Below are 14,708 nucleotides of genomic sequence, written 5' to 3'. Positions count from 1 at the left end.
GTCACACATGAGTTATGCTGGAGAAAGTTCCTGGCCCTGCTCCCGAAAAATCACATCATTTGGATGTGAGCAGAGAGGGCAGCCAGACATCATGAGAGTCATCGAGAGCCCTGTCATAAGTGATGGCGGTTACCAAAATGTGTGTGTGTTTGTGTGTGTGTGTGCGCGTGAGAGGGAGGATAATGTGGTATGTGTGTGTGTGTGTGTGTGAGTAGTGTACCTGTTGTGTGTGTGTGTGTGTGTGTGTTTTAGTTAGCAGGTCAGGGTGGTGCCCTTGGCCTTGTAAGGCAGGGTTATCTGGGGTTATATATTTGATCCCTGCCTTCCCTGCAGGTCTAGCAGCTGCTTCCTCTTCACCTGGACTCTGTAAGTCTGCACAACTGATCCTATTCTTGCTGTTTTTCATATTGTATATTTCCATTGCCTAAACTAACGATCACATTTGTTTTTAAACATTTGAAAAATAACTAACACAAGGGGGACATCCTGTACATACTTGTCAAGGTGTGTGCGATAACAAATTAAAGTATCTTTGTCAGAGAGAATGGAACATTTGAACTAACTGTGTGAAACAAATTATTCAAAATACTAGCAAGAAAAACTAGACACCTGTTATTTCCACAAATGTTGATGTGAATAAGCTACTGTATATCAGACTTTTAACAATAACCTGAAAGTATGCTTTTATAGTTTTCTCTGCATACTACAAGTGGATTACTGAGTTATACTCTGAAGTCTGAGCTCACCTGTCATCTGAGTTGAACCCACTGGTAAATTCTCCTTTTCTAATTATCCCAATTCATACCATAGAATTAAAGATTAATTTAATAAGTAGAAGACAAAGTTGGATTTGTACATAGTAAAAATCAAACAACAATAAAATTTCCTTGAAAGTAACAGTTGAAAACTATCACAACACAAATAATGTCCATCACCATTATCTGTATATGCATTAGTGCAGACATGGGGGATGCAGAGATGGCTGTGTTTGGGGCGGCTGCCCCGTTCCTGAGGAAGTCGGACAAGGAGCGTATGGAGGCATCCACGCGTCCCTTCGACATAAAGAAGGAATGCTTTGTCCCAGATCAAGCGGAAGAGTTTGTGAAGGCAACCATCACCAGTCGAGATGGAGACAAGGTCACTGTAGACACGGAACGTGGGAAGGTCTGTAGTTACATTTCACTATCAGACATCTAGTTTATACTATTAACAACACACATAGTGTGCTTGAATCATAGAATTACTATGATCCTAAAACCTTAGCTTCACATGTCAACTGTTTGTGGACAGAATTTATAAACTCAGTGAAAGAAATTGTGTCACTCTCAGAAAACGTTTTGCCTTAATCTACCTGGCATGTCAAAACATTCTTCAGTGCACTTGAAAAAAATGCATCCCAGAGAAATAACTGAATCCATTTAGTCCTTTTGACTGACTGGGCCAGTTAAAGCAACACAGGAAGTACATTAGATGTGAGTATGAATCTATGTGGGAGTCCTTGGGAGCAAGTGCTAATCTGAGCGTAAATGTACGTATGTGGGATTTGAAACATCTATCCTTGAGTGGGTGTAAATGCAAGTACAAATTGGAGCCCGACTACTACTGCAGTTAAAGTGCTTCCAGTCACTACACTGAGCAGCTGAGTGATGAAACGAGGCATTGCTGCCATCTGGCAATAACAATGGGTGGCATGCTTTGTAGTGTTACACAAGCAGTGTTGATGATAATAGGGTAGCACATGAACACCAACAGAAATTGTCTGAATGTTTTTCCTCACTCTTAAAAATAACATTTCCTAGTGCAATTTATGTGACCATTTCATATTAACCAAAACTCCATCCATCTTCCACAGACTGTGACTGTCAAAGATTCCCAGATTCTGCAACAGAACCCTCCAAAGTTTGACAAGATTGAGGACATGGCCATGTTGACCTTCCTCCATGAGCCTGCTGTGCTGTTTAACCTCAAAGAGCGTTATGCAGCATGGATGATTTATGTAAGACAAAATAATAAAAAAAACCTTAACATAAAATCTTACCTTAACCACTGATAAAGCACTGGTTAAAAAGTAACATACTTAGATTTAAGTAACACATGATATTATCCTCTTATTATATGGAACCCTTCTCTTACTATGGCAGACCTACTCTGGGCTGTTCTGTGTGACTGTCAACCCCTACAAGTGGCTGCCAGTCTACAACCAGGAAGTGGTTGTTGCTTACAGAGGAAAGAAGAGGAGTGAAGCTCCTCCTCACATCTTCTCCATCTCTGACAATGGTTACCAGTACATGTTGGCAGGTAAAAGCCAATAAGACAGATATTTTTTGGGTGTAACTGTTTTTAACATGTATTAAGTGTAATAATGCTGAATCTTGATACTGACAAAACTGTCCGCAAACTTGTACTTGTAGACCGTGAAAACCAGTCAATTCTGATCACGTATGTAACACCTTACGCTTGAAAAGCATGACAATACAGGCTCTGAAATAAAATATTACTCTACATTATGACATTGTAAATACTGATCATAAATTGTGCAACCGCAGTGGAGAATCTGGCGCAGGAAAGACTGTAAACACAAAGCGAGTCATCCAGTACTTTGCAAGTATTGCAGCTGGAGGCATAAAGAAGGACCCCAATGCCAAAGACAAGGCAAGTAATAAACTGTGCCAAATATATGAGTTGCTGGAGGAATTTTGGAAAGGTTTAAACCAACATCTCTGACCCACTTTAACTTACCCAGTTAATTCCCTGGTGTAACCTGACAGTGCCAAGACATTGTCACGACTCACACTTAAAAATATCAGATTAACCAAAGTGGCTTAACTGCTTTAATGATTTCCACTTTAAACAGCTACTGTATTACATTTTTTGTATTGACAAAGTTCTTTAAAATTTAAAAGAAATATCAATGGATGCTACCAGAGGCTGCTAAAGGCTCTTTGTGTAGCTTTAAGCATTAATTAAAAACTGAGCACACACATTACACTCCTCTTTGCTAGGGTACCCTGGAGGATCAAATCATTCAGGCTAACCCTGCTCTGGAGGCTTTTGGTAATGCGAAGACCATCAGGAATGACAACTCTTCCAGATTCGTGAGTGTCTAAGTTTTGAGTGACTGAATTATAAACAACGTCATCAGTTTCCATGAAAACACAATTAGTAGCAGTAGCAGATATTAAGGTTTCTTCATGAATGCAAACTTTATCCTTTCAGGGTAAATTCATCCGAATTCATTTTGATACCAGGGGAAAGTTAGCCTCTGCTGATATTGAAACATGTAAGAGCAAATCCACTAATAATGTAAATGTAAATATTTTTTAATGTAGTAATATAGTTGATTTTACACATAGGTGCAATTTCACTGTTGTCTTTGTCACTTGTCAGACCTTCTGGAGAAGTCTCGTGTGATCTTCCAGCTCAAGGCTGAGAGAGATTATCACATTTTCTACCAAATTCTGTCCAACAAGAAGCCTGAAATCCTGGGTTAGTACATGACTGTGGCCCGACTCTTTCTGTGTGGTTGGCCCTCACATAAAACAAAAAAACTGCAGTTTTGTGTCCATCTGTCTCACCTTTACCTTGTCTCAACCTGTCTCTGTGTCCTCCAGAGATGCTGCTGATCACAAATAACCCCTATGACTACGCCTTCATCTCTCAGGGGGAAACCCAAGTGGCCTCCATTGATGATGCAGATGAACTGATGGCAACAGATGTCAGGCTCTAACTCGCTCACTTTTTTTTTTGTTTTTTTGACAATTGTACATTAAACTCTAATCATAATGACTAAATAGGTTTTACAGGATTCAGACTGAAAACACCTGTGTTGAAAGTGCTGATGGGGCTTTGTTGTTTATGGTACCAGTGAGATGATAAAATACCGTCCAGGAAGTCCAGTTGGAGTAACAAATTAAAGAGTTTTGTTGACAAATCAATGAAAATCAGTTTATAATACAGGATTTTAAAATTCTGGAATGTTATCACAGCAGTAACTATTCCTCTGTGGTTATAATGATAGCAAGGTAAACAGTAGAATTACGGCATTTGGGTTACGGAGTAATCTACCCGGAAATGTTTGCTTGCATGCATTTGCAGTAAAAATTAGCAATGGCCTTGTGTAGTTTTGCTGGAGCCATCTGCAGTTGGCACCCCCGCTATGCCAACGACTCTATTCAAACTATTGAGATTGCTGTGTCAGAAAGCAGCCATACGTGTACTCATGCAGATACAAGTTGCTCTCATAAAATTCTATGTGTGTTGCATTGAGCATGAAAACTATATATATTCTGCTCTACTGTTATATTCCAATGTTGCAGCTGAACTACACATGAGGAAATTGTTCAATTTCAATTACAAAAGACTTTTTTCTAGTATGTATTGTTGAATACAACAATATACAACACTACATACTCCATTGCATTAGGCACCATTGTTACTGAATACAGCAATGGTATATTGCATATATTATTGCATAAACTGCCAAGACTGATAAATATTGCTTTTCTTCTAACCCTTGATGTCTGAATGTCCATAAAGTTATCATGTGCTCCTCCACAGAGCGCCTTTGATGTGTTGGGCTTTACTCAAGAGGAAAAGAACTCTGTGTACAAGCTGACTGGTGCCATCATGCACTATGGCAACATGAAATTTAAGCAGAAGCAGCGAGAGGAGCAGGCAGAGGCTGATGGCACTGAAGGTAAGAGAAGCTCTGTTTATCAAGTTGGTTCAGAGCCAATAAGGAGAGAAACTGACTAAAGTCGGCAGGTTCACAGCATTCATTTTCCTTCTTTAGATGCTGACAAAGCAGCGTATCTGATGGGCCTGAACTCTGCTGACCTCATCAAAGGTCTCTGTCACCCCAGAGTCAAAGTAGGAAATGAGTGGGTCACCAAGGGACAGAATGTTGCTCAGGTGAGAAACAAAAAATGGCAACTTATATATCTACACAAAGGTTCTATAGCCAACATGTGAACCCATTATGTTTTCTGCTGACAGATTGCATGAACAAACGCACCAAAAGTTCATTTTTTATTATGCTTGGTATAAAGTATAATGCCTGTTCCGCAGGTGAATTATGCTGTTGGAGCTCTATCCAAGGCTGTTTATGAAAAGATGTTCCTGTGGATGGTAATGAGAATCAACCAGTCACTGGAGACTAGGCAACCTCGCCAGTATTTCATTGGTGTACTGGACATTGCTGGATTTGAGATCTTTGATGTAAGCGATCTTATTAGCAGACCATAAACAAGCTCTTTGAACATGAAAATGATGGATAATTTGACATTTTTTCTCTTTGCAGTTCAACACCTTTGAGCAGCTGTGCATCAACTTCACCAATGAAAAACTGCAACAGTTTTTCAACCACCACATGTTTGTGCTGGAACAGGAGGAGTATAAGAAGGAAGGCATTGAATGGACTTTCATTGACTTTGGTATGGACTTGCAGGCCTGTATTGATCTGATCGAAAAGGTGAGAGACTATAATATGTTCAGCCATACATAAACACTGAGAGAAAACTGAAAATGATTGAAATGTGATTTTTTTTTTCTCCAAACCAATCATATTTTTGTCTACCCAGCCCATGGGCATCATGTCCATCCTTGAAGAGGAGTGCATGTTTCCCAAAGCCTCTGATTCTACCTTTAAAGCTAAGCTCTATGACAACCATCTGGGAAAATCTGCCAATTTCCAGAAACCCAGGATTGTCAAAGGGAAACCAGAGGCCCATTTTGCCCTGGTTCACTATGCTGGAACTGTCGACTATAATATCAACAACTGGCTGGTGAAGAACAAGGATCCTCTGAATGAGACTGTTGTTGCACTGTACCAGAAGTCTACTCTCAAACTGTTGGCTTTCCTCTTTGCAAATTATGCTGGAGCTGATTCGGGTACCATGGCATCAATATCTTTTTGGTTTTAGATTACAGTTTTGTTTTTTTGTCAAACTCTAAGGTTACATATTTTTTCTAAACAGCTATGGCCGAAGGTACCGAAGGCAAAAAAGAGAAGAAGAAGAAGGGATCATCATTTCAGACTGTTTCTGCTCTTCATAGGGTATTATATATTTTTGCATCTTATTCTTAAATTTGGTATTTCACGTGATACTGAACAGCCAGTATTTAGAAATGTATAGTTACAGGGTCAGGGTCATAACAGTACATTTCACCATATTAACAGGAGAACCTGAACAAGCTGATGACCAACTTGAGGTCCACTCACCCTCACTTTGTACGCTGCATCATCCCCAATGAGACCAAGACTCCTGGGGCCATGGAGAATCCTCTGGTGATGCATCAGCTGCGCTGTAACGGTGTGCTGGAAGGTATTAGGATCTGCAGAAAGGGCTTCCCCAACAGGATCCTCTATGGAGATTTCAAACAGAGGTATTATTTGATTTCAAACGACATATTTCAAGATAGGAATTAAATATCATTCTTTGAGACATTATTTCTTTTTTTCATTTCCAGATATCGTATCCTGAATCCTGCCGCCATCCCTGAGGGTCAGTTCATCGACAGCAGGAAGGGAGCTGAGAAGCTTCTTGGGTCTCTGGATATTGACCACAACCAGTACAAGTTTGGACACACCAAGGTATCATCTGAAGTCTGTTCTGATTTTGGGAGAAATCAAACATACTAGGAGATGAAAAAGATGGCAAAAATGTAAAATGCACATTGATGTTGCTAGGTGTTCTTCAAGGCTGGATTGCTGGGTCTACTTGAAGAGATGAGAGATGAGCGTCTCTCCAAAATCATCACTGCTATTCAAGCCAGATCCCGTGGTCTTTTGTCTCGTATTGAGTATCAGAAGATGGTGGAACGCAGGTATTTTTGGTGTCCAGCGGATACTGATCACTAAAGATCATTGGTTTGTGATTTGTATATTTAAGAAAACCAATTTCATATCAAAATCATTTTAGAGATGCGCTATTAGTGATCCAATGGAATGTCCGTTCATTCATGGGAGTCAAGAATTGGCCCTGGATGAAGCTGTTCTTCAAGATCAAACCTCTGTTGAGGTCTGCTGAGGCAGAAAAAGAGATGGCAAACATGAAGGAAGAATTCCTGAAGCTGAAAGAGGCTTACGCAAAATCTGAAGCTCGTAGAAAAGAGCTAGAGGAGAAAATGGTCACTCTTCTCCAAGAGAAGAATGACCTGCAGCTCCAAGTTCAAGCGGTGAGAATGGCACTATACTTTCCTACAAGTACAGTATGTCTTGATTTGTGCTAATGACATTAAATGTTTGGCAGGAACAAGATAATCTCTGTGATGCAGAGGAAAGATGTGAGGGGCTAATCAAGAGCAAAATCCAATTGGAAGCAAAAGCCAAAGAGCTCACAGAAAGGCTGGAGGACGAGGAGGAGATGAATGCTGAACTAACAGCTAAAAAGAGGAAGCTGGAGGATGAGTGTTCTGAGCTGAAGAAAGACATTGATGACTTAGAATTAACTCTGGCTAAAGTGGAGAAAGAGAAGCATGCCACTGAGAACAAGGTATGACATCTAACTGAAGTATCTGGATGAACAAAGACCGGCAACTTAATGATACATCCAGTAATTCATATTTTCATGGTTCATAGGTGAAGAACCTGACTGAGGAGATGGCTGCTCTTGATGAAATCATCGCCAAGTTGACGAAGGAAAAGAAAGCCTTACAGGAAGCTCATCAGCAAACACTGGATGATCTTCAGAGTGAAGAAGACAAAGTCAACACTCTGACCAAAGCCAAGGCTAAGCTGGAGCAGCAAGTGGATGATGTAAGAATCCATATCAAAATTACATTACTTAGATGATATTATAAGTAAACATTTCACCTATTTGGTAACCATATGTATTTGCATTAAGCTTGAAGGATCTCTGGAGCAAGAGAAGAAGGTTCGAATGGATCTTGAGAGAGCAAAGAGAAAACTGGAGGGAGACTTAAAGTTGACCCAGGAGACTGTAATGGATTTAGAAAATGACAAGCAACAGCTGGAGGAACGTCTGAAAAAGTACATGATGATATTGTTCATTCAGTATGGTCATTTAATACATAAACCATTTTAATTAAGCAATACTGATTAAACAAAAATGCTGCAGGAAAGACTTTGAGATCAGCCAGCTGAACGGCAAAATTGAAGATGAACAGGCCATAATTGTTCAACTCCAGAAGAAGCTGAAGGAATTGCAGGTAAAAATTTTCACTAGTCACTAGTCTTAATTGTTAACATTGTAAAGTACACATTTTCCCAAAGTATTAACGCATTTAAACATGTTCCAAAAACTAGGCTCGTGTAGAAGAGCTGGAGGAAGAGCTTGAAGCAGAGCGAGCTGCTCGAGCCAAGGTGGAGAAGCAGAGATGTGACTTGGCCAGAGAGCTGGAGGAGATCAGTGAGAGGCTGGAGGAGGCTGGTGGAGCAACAGCTGCCCAGATTGAGATGAACAAGAAGAGGGAGGCTGAGTTCCTGAAACTTCGCAGGGACCTCGAAGAGGCCACTCTGCAGCATGAGGCCACTGCTGCCACACTCAGGAAGAAACAAGCTGACAGTGTTGCTGACCTGGGAGAGCAGATTGACAACCTACAGAGAGTCAAGCAGAAACTGGAGAAGGAGAAGAGTGAGCTCAGACTGGAGCTGGATGATGTGGTCTCCAGTATGGAACAAGTAGTGAAGACCAAGGTATGCATGCATGCAGAAACTTAAACTTATTATTATTTGGTTTGGTTTGTGAGACAAACTAACTAAATGTCTAGAGAGGGAGGGACATACTGTGCTTGGTCCATTTGCTTTAAATATTTGAATATTACCCAAAATATTAGAACAGTAAATTATGCCTGTGATCTATGGTATATTTTTTGAAGACCAACTTGGAGAAGACCTGCAGAACTTTGGAGGATCAAATGAATGAATACAGGAACAAATGCGATGAATTTCAAAGATCCCTCCATGACTTCACCACCCAGAAAGCTAAGCTTCAAGCTGAGAATGGTCAGCATTATACTACTTTCACTTGAAATAATAATCTTCTTCAATGTAGAACAATGCAATTCTTAAACATAACCTTATATTTTCTCTGTAGATGAGCTTTCAAGACAGGCAGAGGAGAAAGAGTCACTTATTTCTCAGCTGACCAGAGGAAAGAATTCCTACAATCAACAACTTGAAGATCTAAAAAGACAACTAGAGGAGGAAATAAAGGTTTGACAACATGTATTAATTTATCTTGACACCTCAAAAATAATTGCATGTCCAAGAGTAATACCTATATTATCAATAATAATTCAGGCCAAGAATGCATTAGCCCATGCAGTGCAGTCTGCTCGTCATGACTGTGACCTGCTCAGAGAGCAGTATGAGGAGGAGCAGGAGGCCAAGGCTGAACTGCAGCGTGGCATGTCCAAGGCCAACTCTGAGGTGGCTCAGTGGAGAACTAAGTACGAAACTGATGCCATCCAGAGAACCGAGGAACTGGAGGAGGCCAAGTGAGTTCAGTACATACAAGAACATGAATTTAAAATATGATAAAGACTTCAAGAAAACACTTGGCCATTTGGATTAACTGCATCGGGATCTACAAGGCAACCAGGTTAAAAGCAGGCTGCAGGTATAGAAGACTTTTATGGAAAGGAAAGGGAGGGACAGACTGAACTAAATAACAACAAGAGGCAGCTTCTGTAACAAATAGAGGAGCTATCGCAAGAGTGCTACCAGTTTCCTGATGTACATTGTTTTCTAAGTTGGTCCTGATGCTTTTCTGTCTCTGCCTCCATCTATGTCTTTCCCCCTTCATTTTATTATTATTATATTATTATAACCACAGCAAGTTAGCCTTATGCAGGGATGGCAGCTGCCAAGTTGATCTGAATGTAAATCCCTTTGCAGTTAGCCACACTGGCAGTTCCAGGGAGCTAGGAATTTGATCTGATTTATAGAAATATTTCTAATATTTATCTGAAAAAGCTTTAGGCAACTTGCCATGATATATGTTGTTTTATATACAGTACATATTATTTCTCATCTCTATGACTTTAATTTCCTGTACTTGGATAAAAGCATGAAATGCCCAAATAATAATAACAACACTTAAGTACCACTGGATAAGACTTGTTTTGCATATACAGAAAGAAGCTGGCTCAGCGTCTGCAGGAAGCTGAGGAGGCTGTTGAAGCAGTGAATGCTAAATGTTCCTCTTTGGAGAAGACCAAACACAGACTGCAGAATGAGATTGAAGATCTCATGGTGGATGTGGAGAGGTCTAATGCTGCTGCTGCTGCTCTGGACAAGAAGCAAAGGAACTTTGACAAAGTATATCAGTATTTTCTAATCATCAAAACCCTAAATGCTTAAAACGTAATCAAATCCAATTGATTCATATCTACCTACTTGGCATCATGTGGCTAAAAATAGTATATAATTTGATGTGCATTTTTATGGACAAACTGGGATTTCAAAGTGTTTTCAGAGGGCAAATACAGTCTCTGCAAATGATGTAGTGATTTAAAATCTAAATCATTCTATATGTCAATGTCTAGGTCCTGTCTGAGTGGAAACAGAAATATGAGGAGTCCCAGTGTGAGTTGGAGAGCTCTCAGAAGGAAGCCAGGTCTTTGAGTACTGAGCTCTTCAAACTGAAGAACTCCTATGAAGAATCGCTCGATCATTTGGAGACCCTAAAGCGAGAAAACAAGAACCTTCAGGGTATTATATCAGTGTCTTAGCAGACAATAGAAACAAATTACAGGTGTCAAAAAGCCTATTAAACACAACTACTTTCATACACAGAGGAGATTTCTGACCTCACTGAGCAACTTGGCGAGGGAGGAAAAACCGTTCATGAGTTGGAGAAAGTCCGTAAGCAGCTGGAGCAGGAAAAGAGTGAAATTCAATCTGCCCTTGAGGAAGCAGAGGTAAACCAAAAACTTTAAATCCTCATTTTCTCACATCAGTTTCAAATGTTAAGCTATGATTTGGAAAATAAATGGAAATATACTGTGTAAAAGTTGTAGGCAGGTGTGAAAAAAATCTATAAACTAAGAATGCTGTCAAAAATAATTGTTTCTTTTTTTCAATTTACAAAATGCAAAGTGAATGAACAAAAGAAATCATACACCTGACTGTAATCCTACAAAATCCCTGACTTAGTGCAAATGTACCTAGAAGAAGAAGATATTTTGAAGGCAACGGGTGGTCACACCAAATATTGATTTGGTTTTAGATTTCTCTTCTGTTCATTCAATGCATTTTGTTAATTAATGAAAATAAACTATTAACATTTCAATTTTTGAAAGCTTTCTTAGTTTATAGCATCGTTTTCATGCCTGCCTAGAACTTTTGCACAGTGCTATATATGATTTGACAAACTCTTGGTGTCTATCTTAGGGTTCCCTTGAGCATGAGGAGGGCAAGATTCTGAGAGCCCAGCTTGAGTTCACCCAGGTTAAGGCAGAAATGGAGCGTAAACTAGCTGAGAAAGATGAGGAGATGGAGCAGAGCAAGAGAAACTTGCAGAGGACAGTTGACACCCTGCAGAGCTCTCTTGAGGCTGAGACTCGCAGCAGGAATGAGGCCCTTCGTTTGAAGAAGAAGATGGAGGGAGACCTTAATGAGATGGAGATCCAGCTAAGCCAGGCCAACAGGCAGGCAGCTGAGGCCCAGAAACAACTTAAATCTGTTCATGCTCATTTGAAGGTAAAAACTGAGACTAATCTTGTATTTTTGCAAGTGTCATTACTCTGGTATCTTTGTAACCGGATGTGTTTCAAATTTTCCAGGATGCCCAGCTCCAGCTTGATGACTCTATGCGAGCCAATGATGATTTGAAAGAAAACATTGCCATTGTTGAGAGGCGCAACAACCTGCTTCAGGCTGAAGTGGAGGAGCTCAGGTCTGCTTTAGACCAAACTGAGAGAAGTCGCAAACTTGCTGAGCAAGAGTTGTTGGATGTTAGTGAGAGGGTGCAGCTACTGCACTCACAGGTATGGCAGATACTAGATTTAGAATTTGTTTTAATTTTTAAAATGTTGCTCTATGGTATATCGTGTAATGTAATTGCCTTACTTGTTTAATAAAAGAACACCAGCCTGATAAATCACAAGAAGAAGCTGGAAGCTGATACAGCCCAGCTTCAGACTGAAGTGGAGGAAGCAGTGCAGGAGTGCAGAAATGCAGAGGAAAAGGCCAAGAAGGCCATTACTGATGCTGCCATGATGGCAGAGGAGCTGAAGAAAGAACAGGACACCAGCGCTCACCTGGAGCGTATGAAGAAGAACATGGAGCAAACCATCAAAGACCTTCAGCACCGTCTGGATGAAGCTGAACAGATCGCCATGAAGGGAGGCAAGAAGCAGGTGCAGAAGCTCGAGGCCAGGGTGAGTGTTTCTTTTTCATTTGTGATTTTTGCTAATTTTGGTCAGCAAAAATGTTGAGTAAGTTATTTGGAAAATTCTCAAAAAATGACTGTTCCTGACCAGGTGAGGGAGCTGGAAAATGAAGTGGAAATGGAGCAAAAGAAAAGCAGTGAAGCTGTGAAAGGTGTGCGTAAATATGAGCGCCGAATCAAGGAACTTACCTATCAGGTTTGTGGAATGTGGCTAGCTCCATTAATCTGCATGTAGGGTAAAAGTTCTTTTTAAGGAAATTAAGTTTGTAACCTTGTCTCGCATTTCAACAGACTGAGGAGGACCGCAAAAATATTGCCCGACTTCAAGATCTGGTAGATAAGCTGCAGCTGAAAGTGAAAGCCTACAAGAGAGCTGCTGAAGAAGCTGTAAGTGTGGTAATGTACAAAGTGAGGTCTTCCCACCTTCTTCCCCTGTCACCATTTCACTTAATTTCTTTTTATTTGACCTAAACAGGAGGAGCAGGCTAATGTTCATCTCGGCAAGTTCCGCAAGCTGCAGCATGAGCTGGATGAGGCTGAAGAACGAGCTGATATTGCCGAAAGTCAGGTCAACAAGCTGCGCATCAAGAGCCGTGACGCTGGCCCCAAGGTGTGAAGCATGCACCCTGTAGTAGGTGCACAGCATCTGACTTAACACATGCTGGCCTCTGTTGTCTGCATTTAACCTGTATGCTGCTCTGCTCTTCAAGTAATATCATAAAGCAGCACAGTGCAGATTCAAAACATGTCTGTTTGGTTGATCGCTTGGCCTCTAGTATTGCTGCTTGCAGTTTTCTCAATATCATCAACCTGCCTTCAGAGAGCCCCTGCAGTTCTAGTTTGCAGCAGTTCCAGACCAATCGTGTGCCAGCAGTTATTTTTTTTTTCCTTTTAGAAACTTTATTAACAGCACAGTAATAAACAATAAATCACCAGATTTATTTATTTTAGACAGTTAATAAGGTGTTCTCAAAACATGAGACACATCTAAATTATTAGTAATAATCATTATTGTTAGTTATGCTTCTTTGTTAAATAACATTTAATTGATTGAACTGCTAAAGACACACTACACACTTGAAAAGTATTATTATATTATATATAAATTTTATATATAAAAAGTATTTTTTGTATTAAAATTGACAAAATATGTGATTAAAAACATTGGTTATTGCAAGAGATGGTGGAGGAAAATGAAATGTAACTGTTTTTCATCCAGACATAGCAGTGAATGAATGAACCCTTGTCTGCTATGTCATTAATATGAGAAAATTCGTGAATTCATGCTGAAACCAGCCAGCTACCCTGAAGCTAACTAGCTAATGTTAGCTTAATAATAATATAATAACATAATAATAATAACATAAGTTAACCACTGTGTAGAATTGTCACATTAAATATCAAAATTAAAATAGCCATTCAACATTAAAATTGAAACTCAATTTGGCTAATACCTCTGGATATATTGAAGTCACTGGCTGTTGTTTGAACTGATGCACATATACATCTAGAACTGTGGGGTCTGTCCCACTGTGCAGGGTGATGTTTTCCAGCTGTCTCATCCAAATTATTCCACAATGGACACAGGATTCCTTGGGTCCTCAGTGGTACGCTAACCAAGTGTAAAGTTGATTGGCTGAATGGCTGTGATGAAAATGGAAGGACAGGCAGAGAGAGAGAGAGAGAGAGAGCGAGAGAGAGAAATTCATTCCATTTTAGTTAGGTATGGGTACGGTCAAGCAGTACTTCAGTTTATATTAGTTTGCTAATAAATGCATTGCTTTTGGCACTAAAGCCATACTAATCTGAGGACTTAAAGCTGTTTCTCTTTTTCTTTCTTTCCAACTTCCCTGGCTGCAACAGAAAGGGTTTGATGAGGAGTGAAGCTTTGGAACCTGCAGAAATCCTTTTGCCTGCCGTGTACCCTAGATCCCCTCAACTATCACTATTCACAACCTGTAGTGCTTAATAAAATCTGATTGAGCTATTGCACAATTTTGTATTCCTCTGTTATTTTTCTTTGTTTAGAAATGAGTGGATTCATGTAACATTGCACAGAAAATATGATATTTAATGTAGTTTTAGAATATTATATGTACTGGTCAGGAGAAACAAAGAAGTTATAGTACTTATATTCTGACTTATAGATATTACAATATGTTGTGAAATACATAAATACACATATGTATACATACATAATATTAAATCTTGGGTATCTAAACTAAGTAAGTGGCTGTCAATGTTATCTCCCTTTTCCATTAGGATGAGTGGAGTGAGACTTGTTTTGAGGTGCATTAAAATGACAGCCAGGCATCGGTGTAGGGAAGAGGAATCAGGAAGAGCACAGTTAGA

At 39.8% G+C, this 14,708-nt stretch overlaps 1 protein-coding gene across 1 annotated transcript; it reads left to right on the top strand.

The window, feature by feature from the left end:
- The first annotated feature begins 318 nt into the window (after positions 1-318).
- Positions 319-14,375, top strand: LOC124069033 (myosin-7-like). Its single transcript, XM_046407729.1, has 39 exons — positions 319-366; positions 691-770; positions 957-1,164; positions 1,853-1,996; positions 2,142-2,298; positions 2,412-2,439; positions 2,547-2,652; positions 3,003-3,095; positions 3,217-3,280; positions 3,388-3,486; positions 3,612-3,715; positions 4,558-4,696; positions 4,793-4,911; positions 5,068-5,217; positions 5,300-5,470; positions 5,580-5,889; positions 5,976-6,055; positions 6,179-6,384; positions 6,469-6,592; positions 6,689-6,825; positions 6,921-7,176; positions 7,251-7,493; positions 7,580-7,756; positions 7,845-7,990; positions 8,079-8,169; positions 8,267-8,656; positions 8,839-8,965; positions 9,057-9,175; positions 9,263-9,459; positions 10,099-10,282; positions 10,510-10,675; positions 10,760-10,884; positions 11,357-11,665; positions 11,749-11,952; positions 12,049-12,345; positions 12,448-12,552; positions 12,648-12,743; positions 12,832-12,966; positions 14,220-14,375. The coding sequence occupies exons 3-39, from the start codon at positions 964-966 to the stop codon at positions 14,238-14,240; spliced, it is 5,820 nt and encodes a 1,939-aa protein (XP_046263685.1). The 5' UTR covers positions 319-366; positions 691-770; positions 957-963; the 3' UTR covers positions 14,241-14,375.
- The last annotated feature ends 333 nt before the right edge of the window (positions 14,376-14,708 follow it).

The sequence above is a fragment of the Scatophagus argus genome, chromosome 13, assembly GCF_020382885.2.
Source record: "Scatophagus argus isolate fScaArg1 chromosome 13, fScaArg1.pri, whole genome shotgun sequence".
Lineage (NCBI taxonomy): Eukaryota > Metazoa > Chordata > Actinopteri > Scatophagidae > Scatophagus > Scatophagus argus.
Note: the sequence above shows the minus strand (reverse complement) of the source record. Positions and strands in the feature narration are given on the sequence as shown.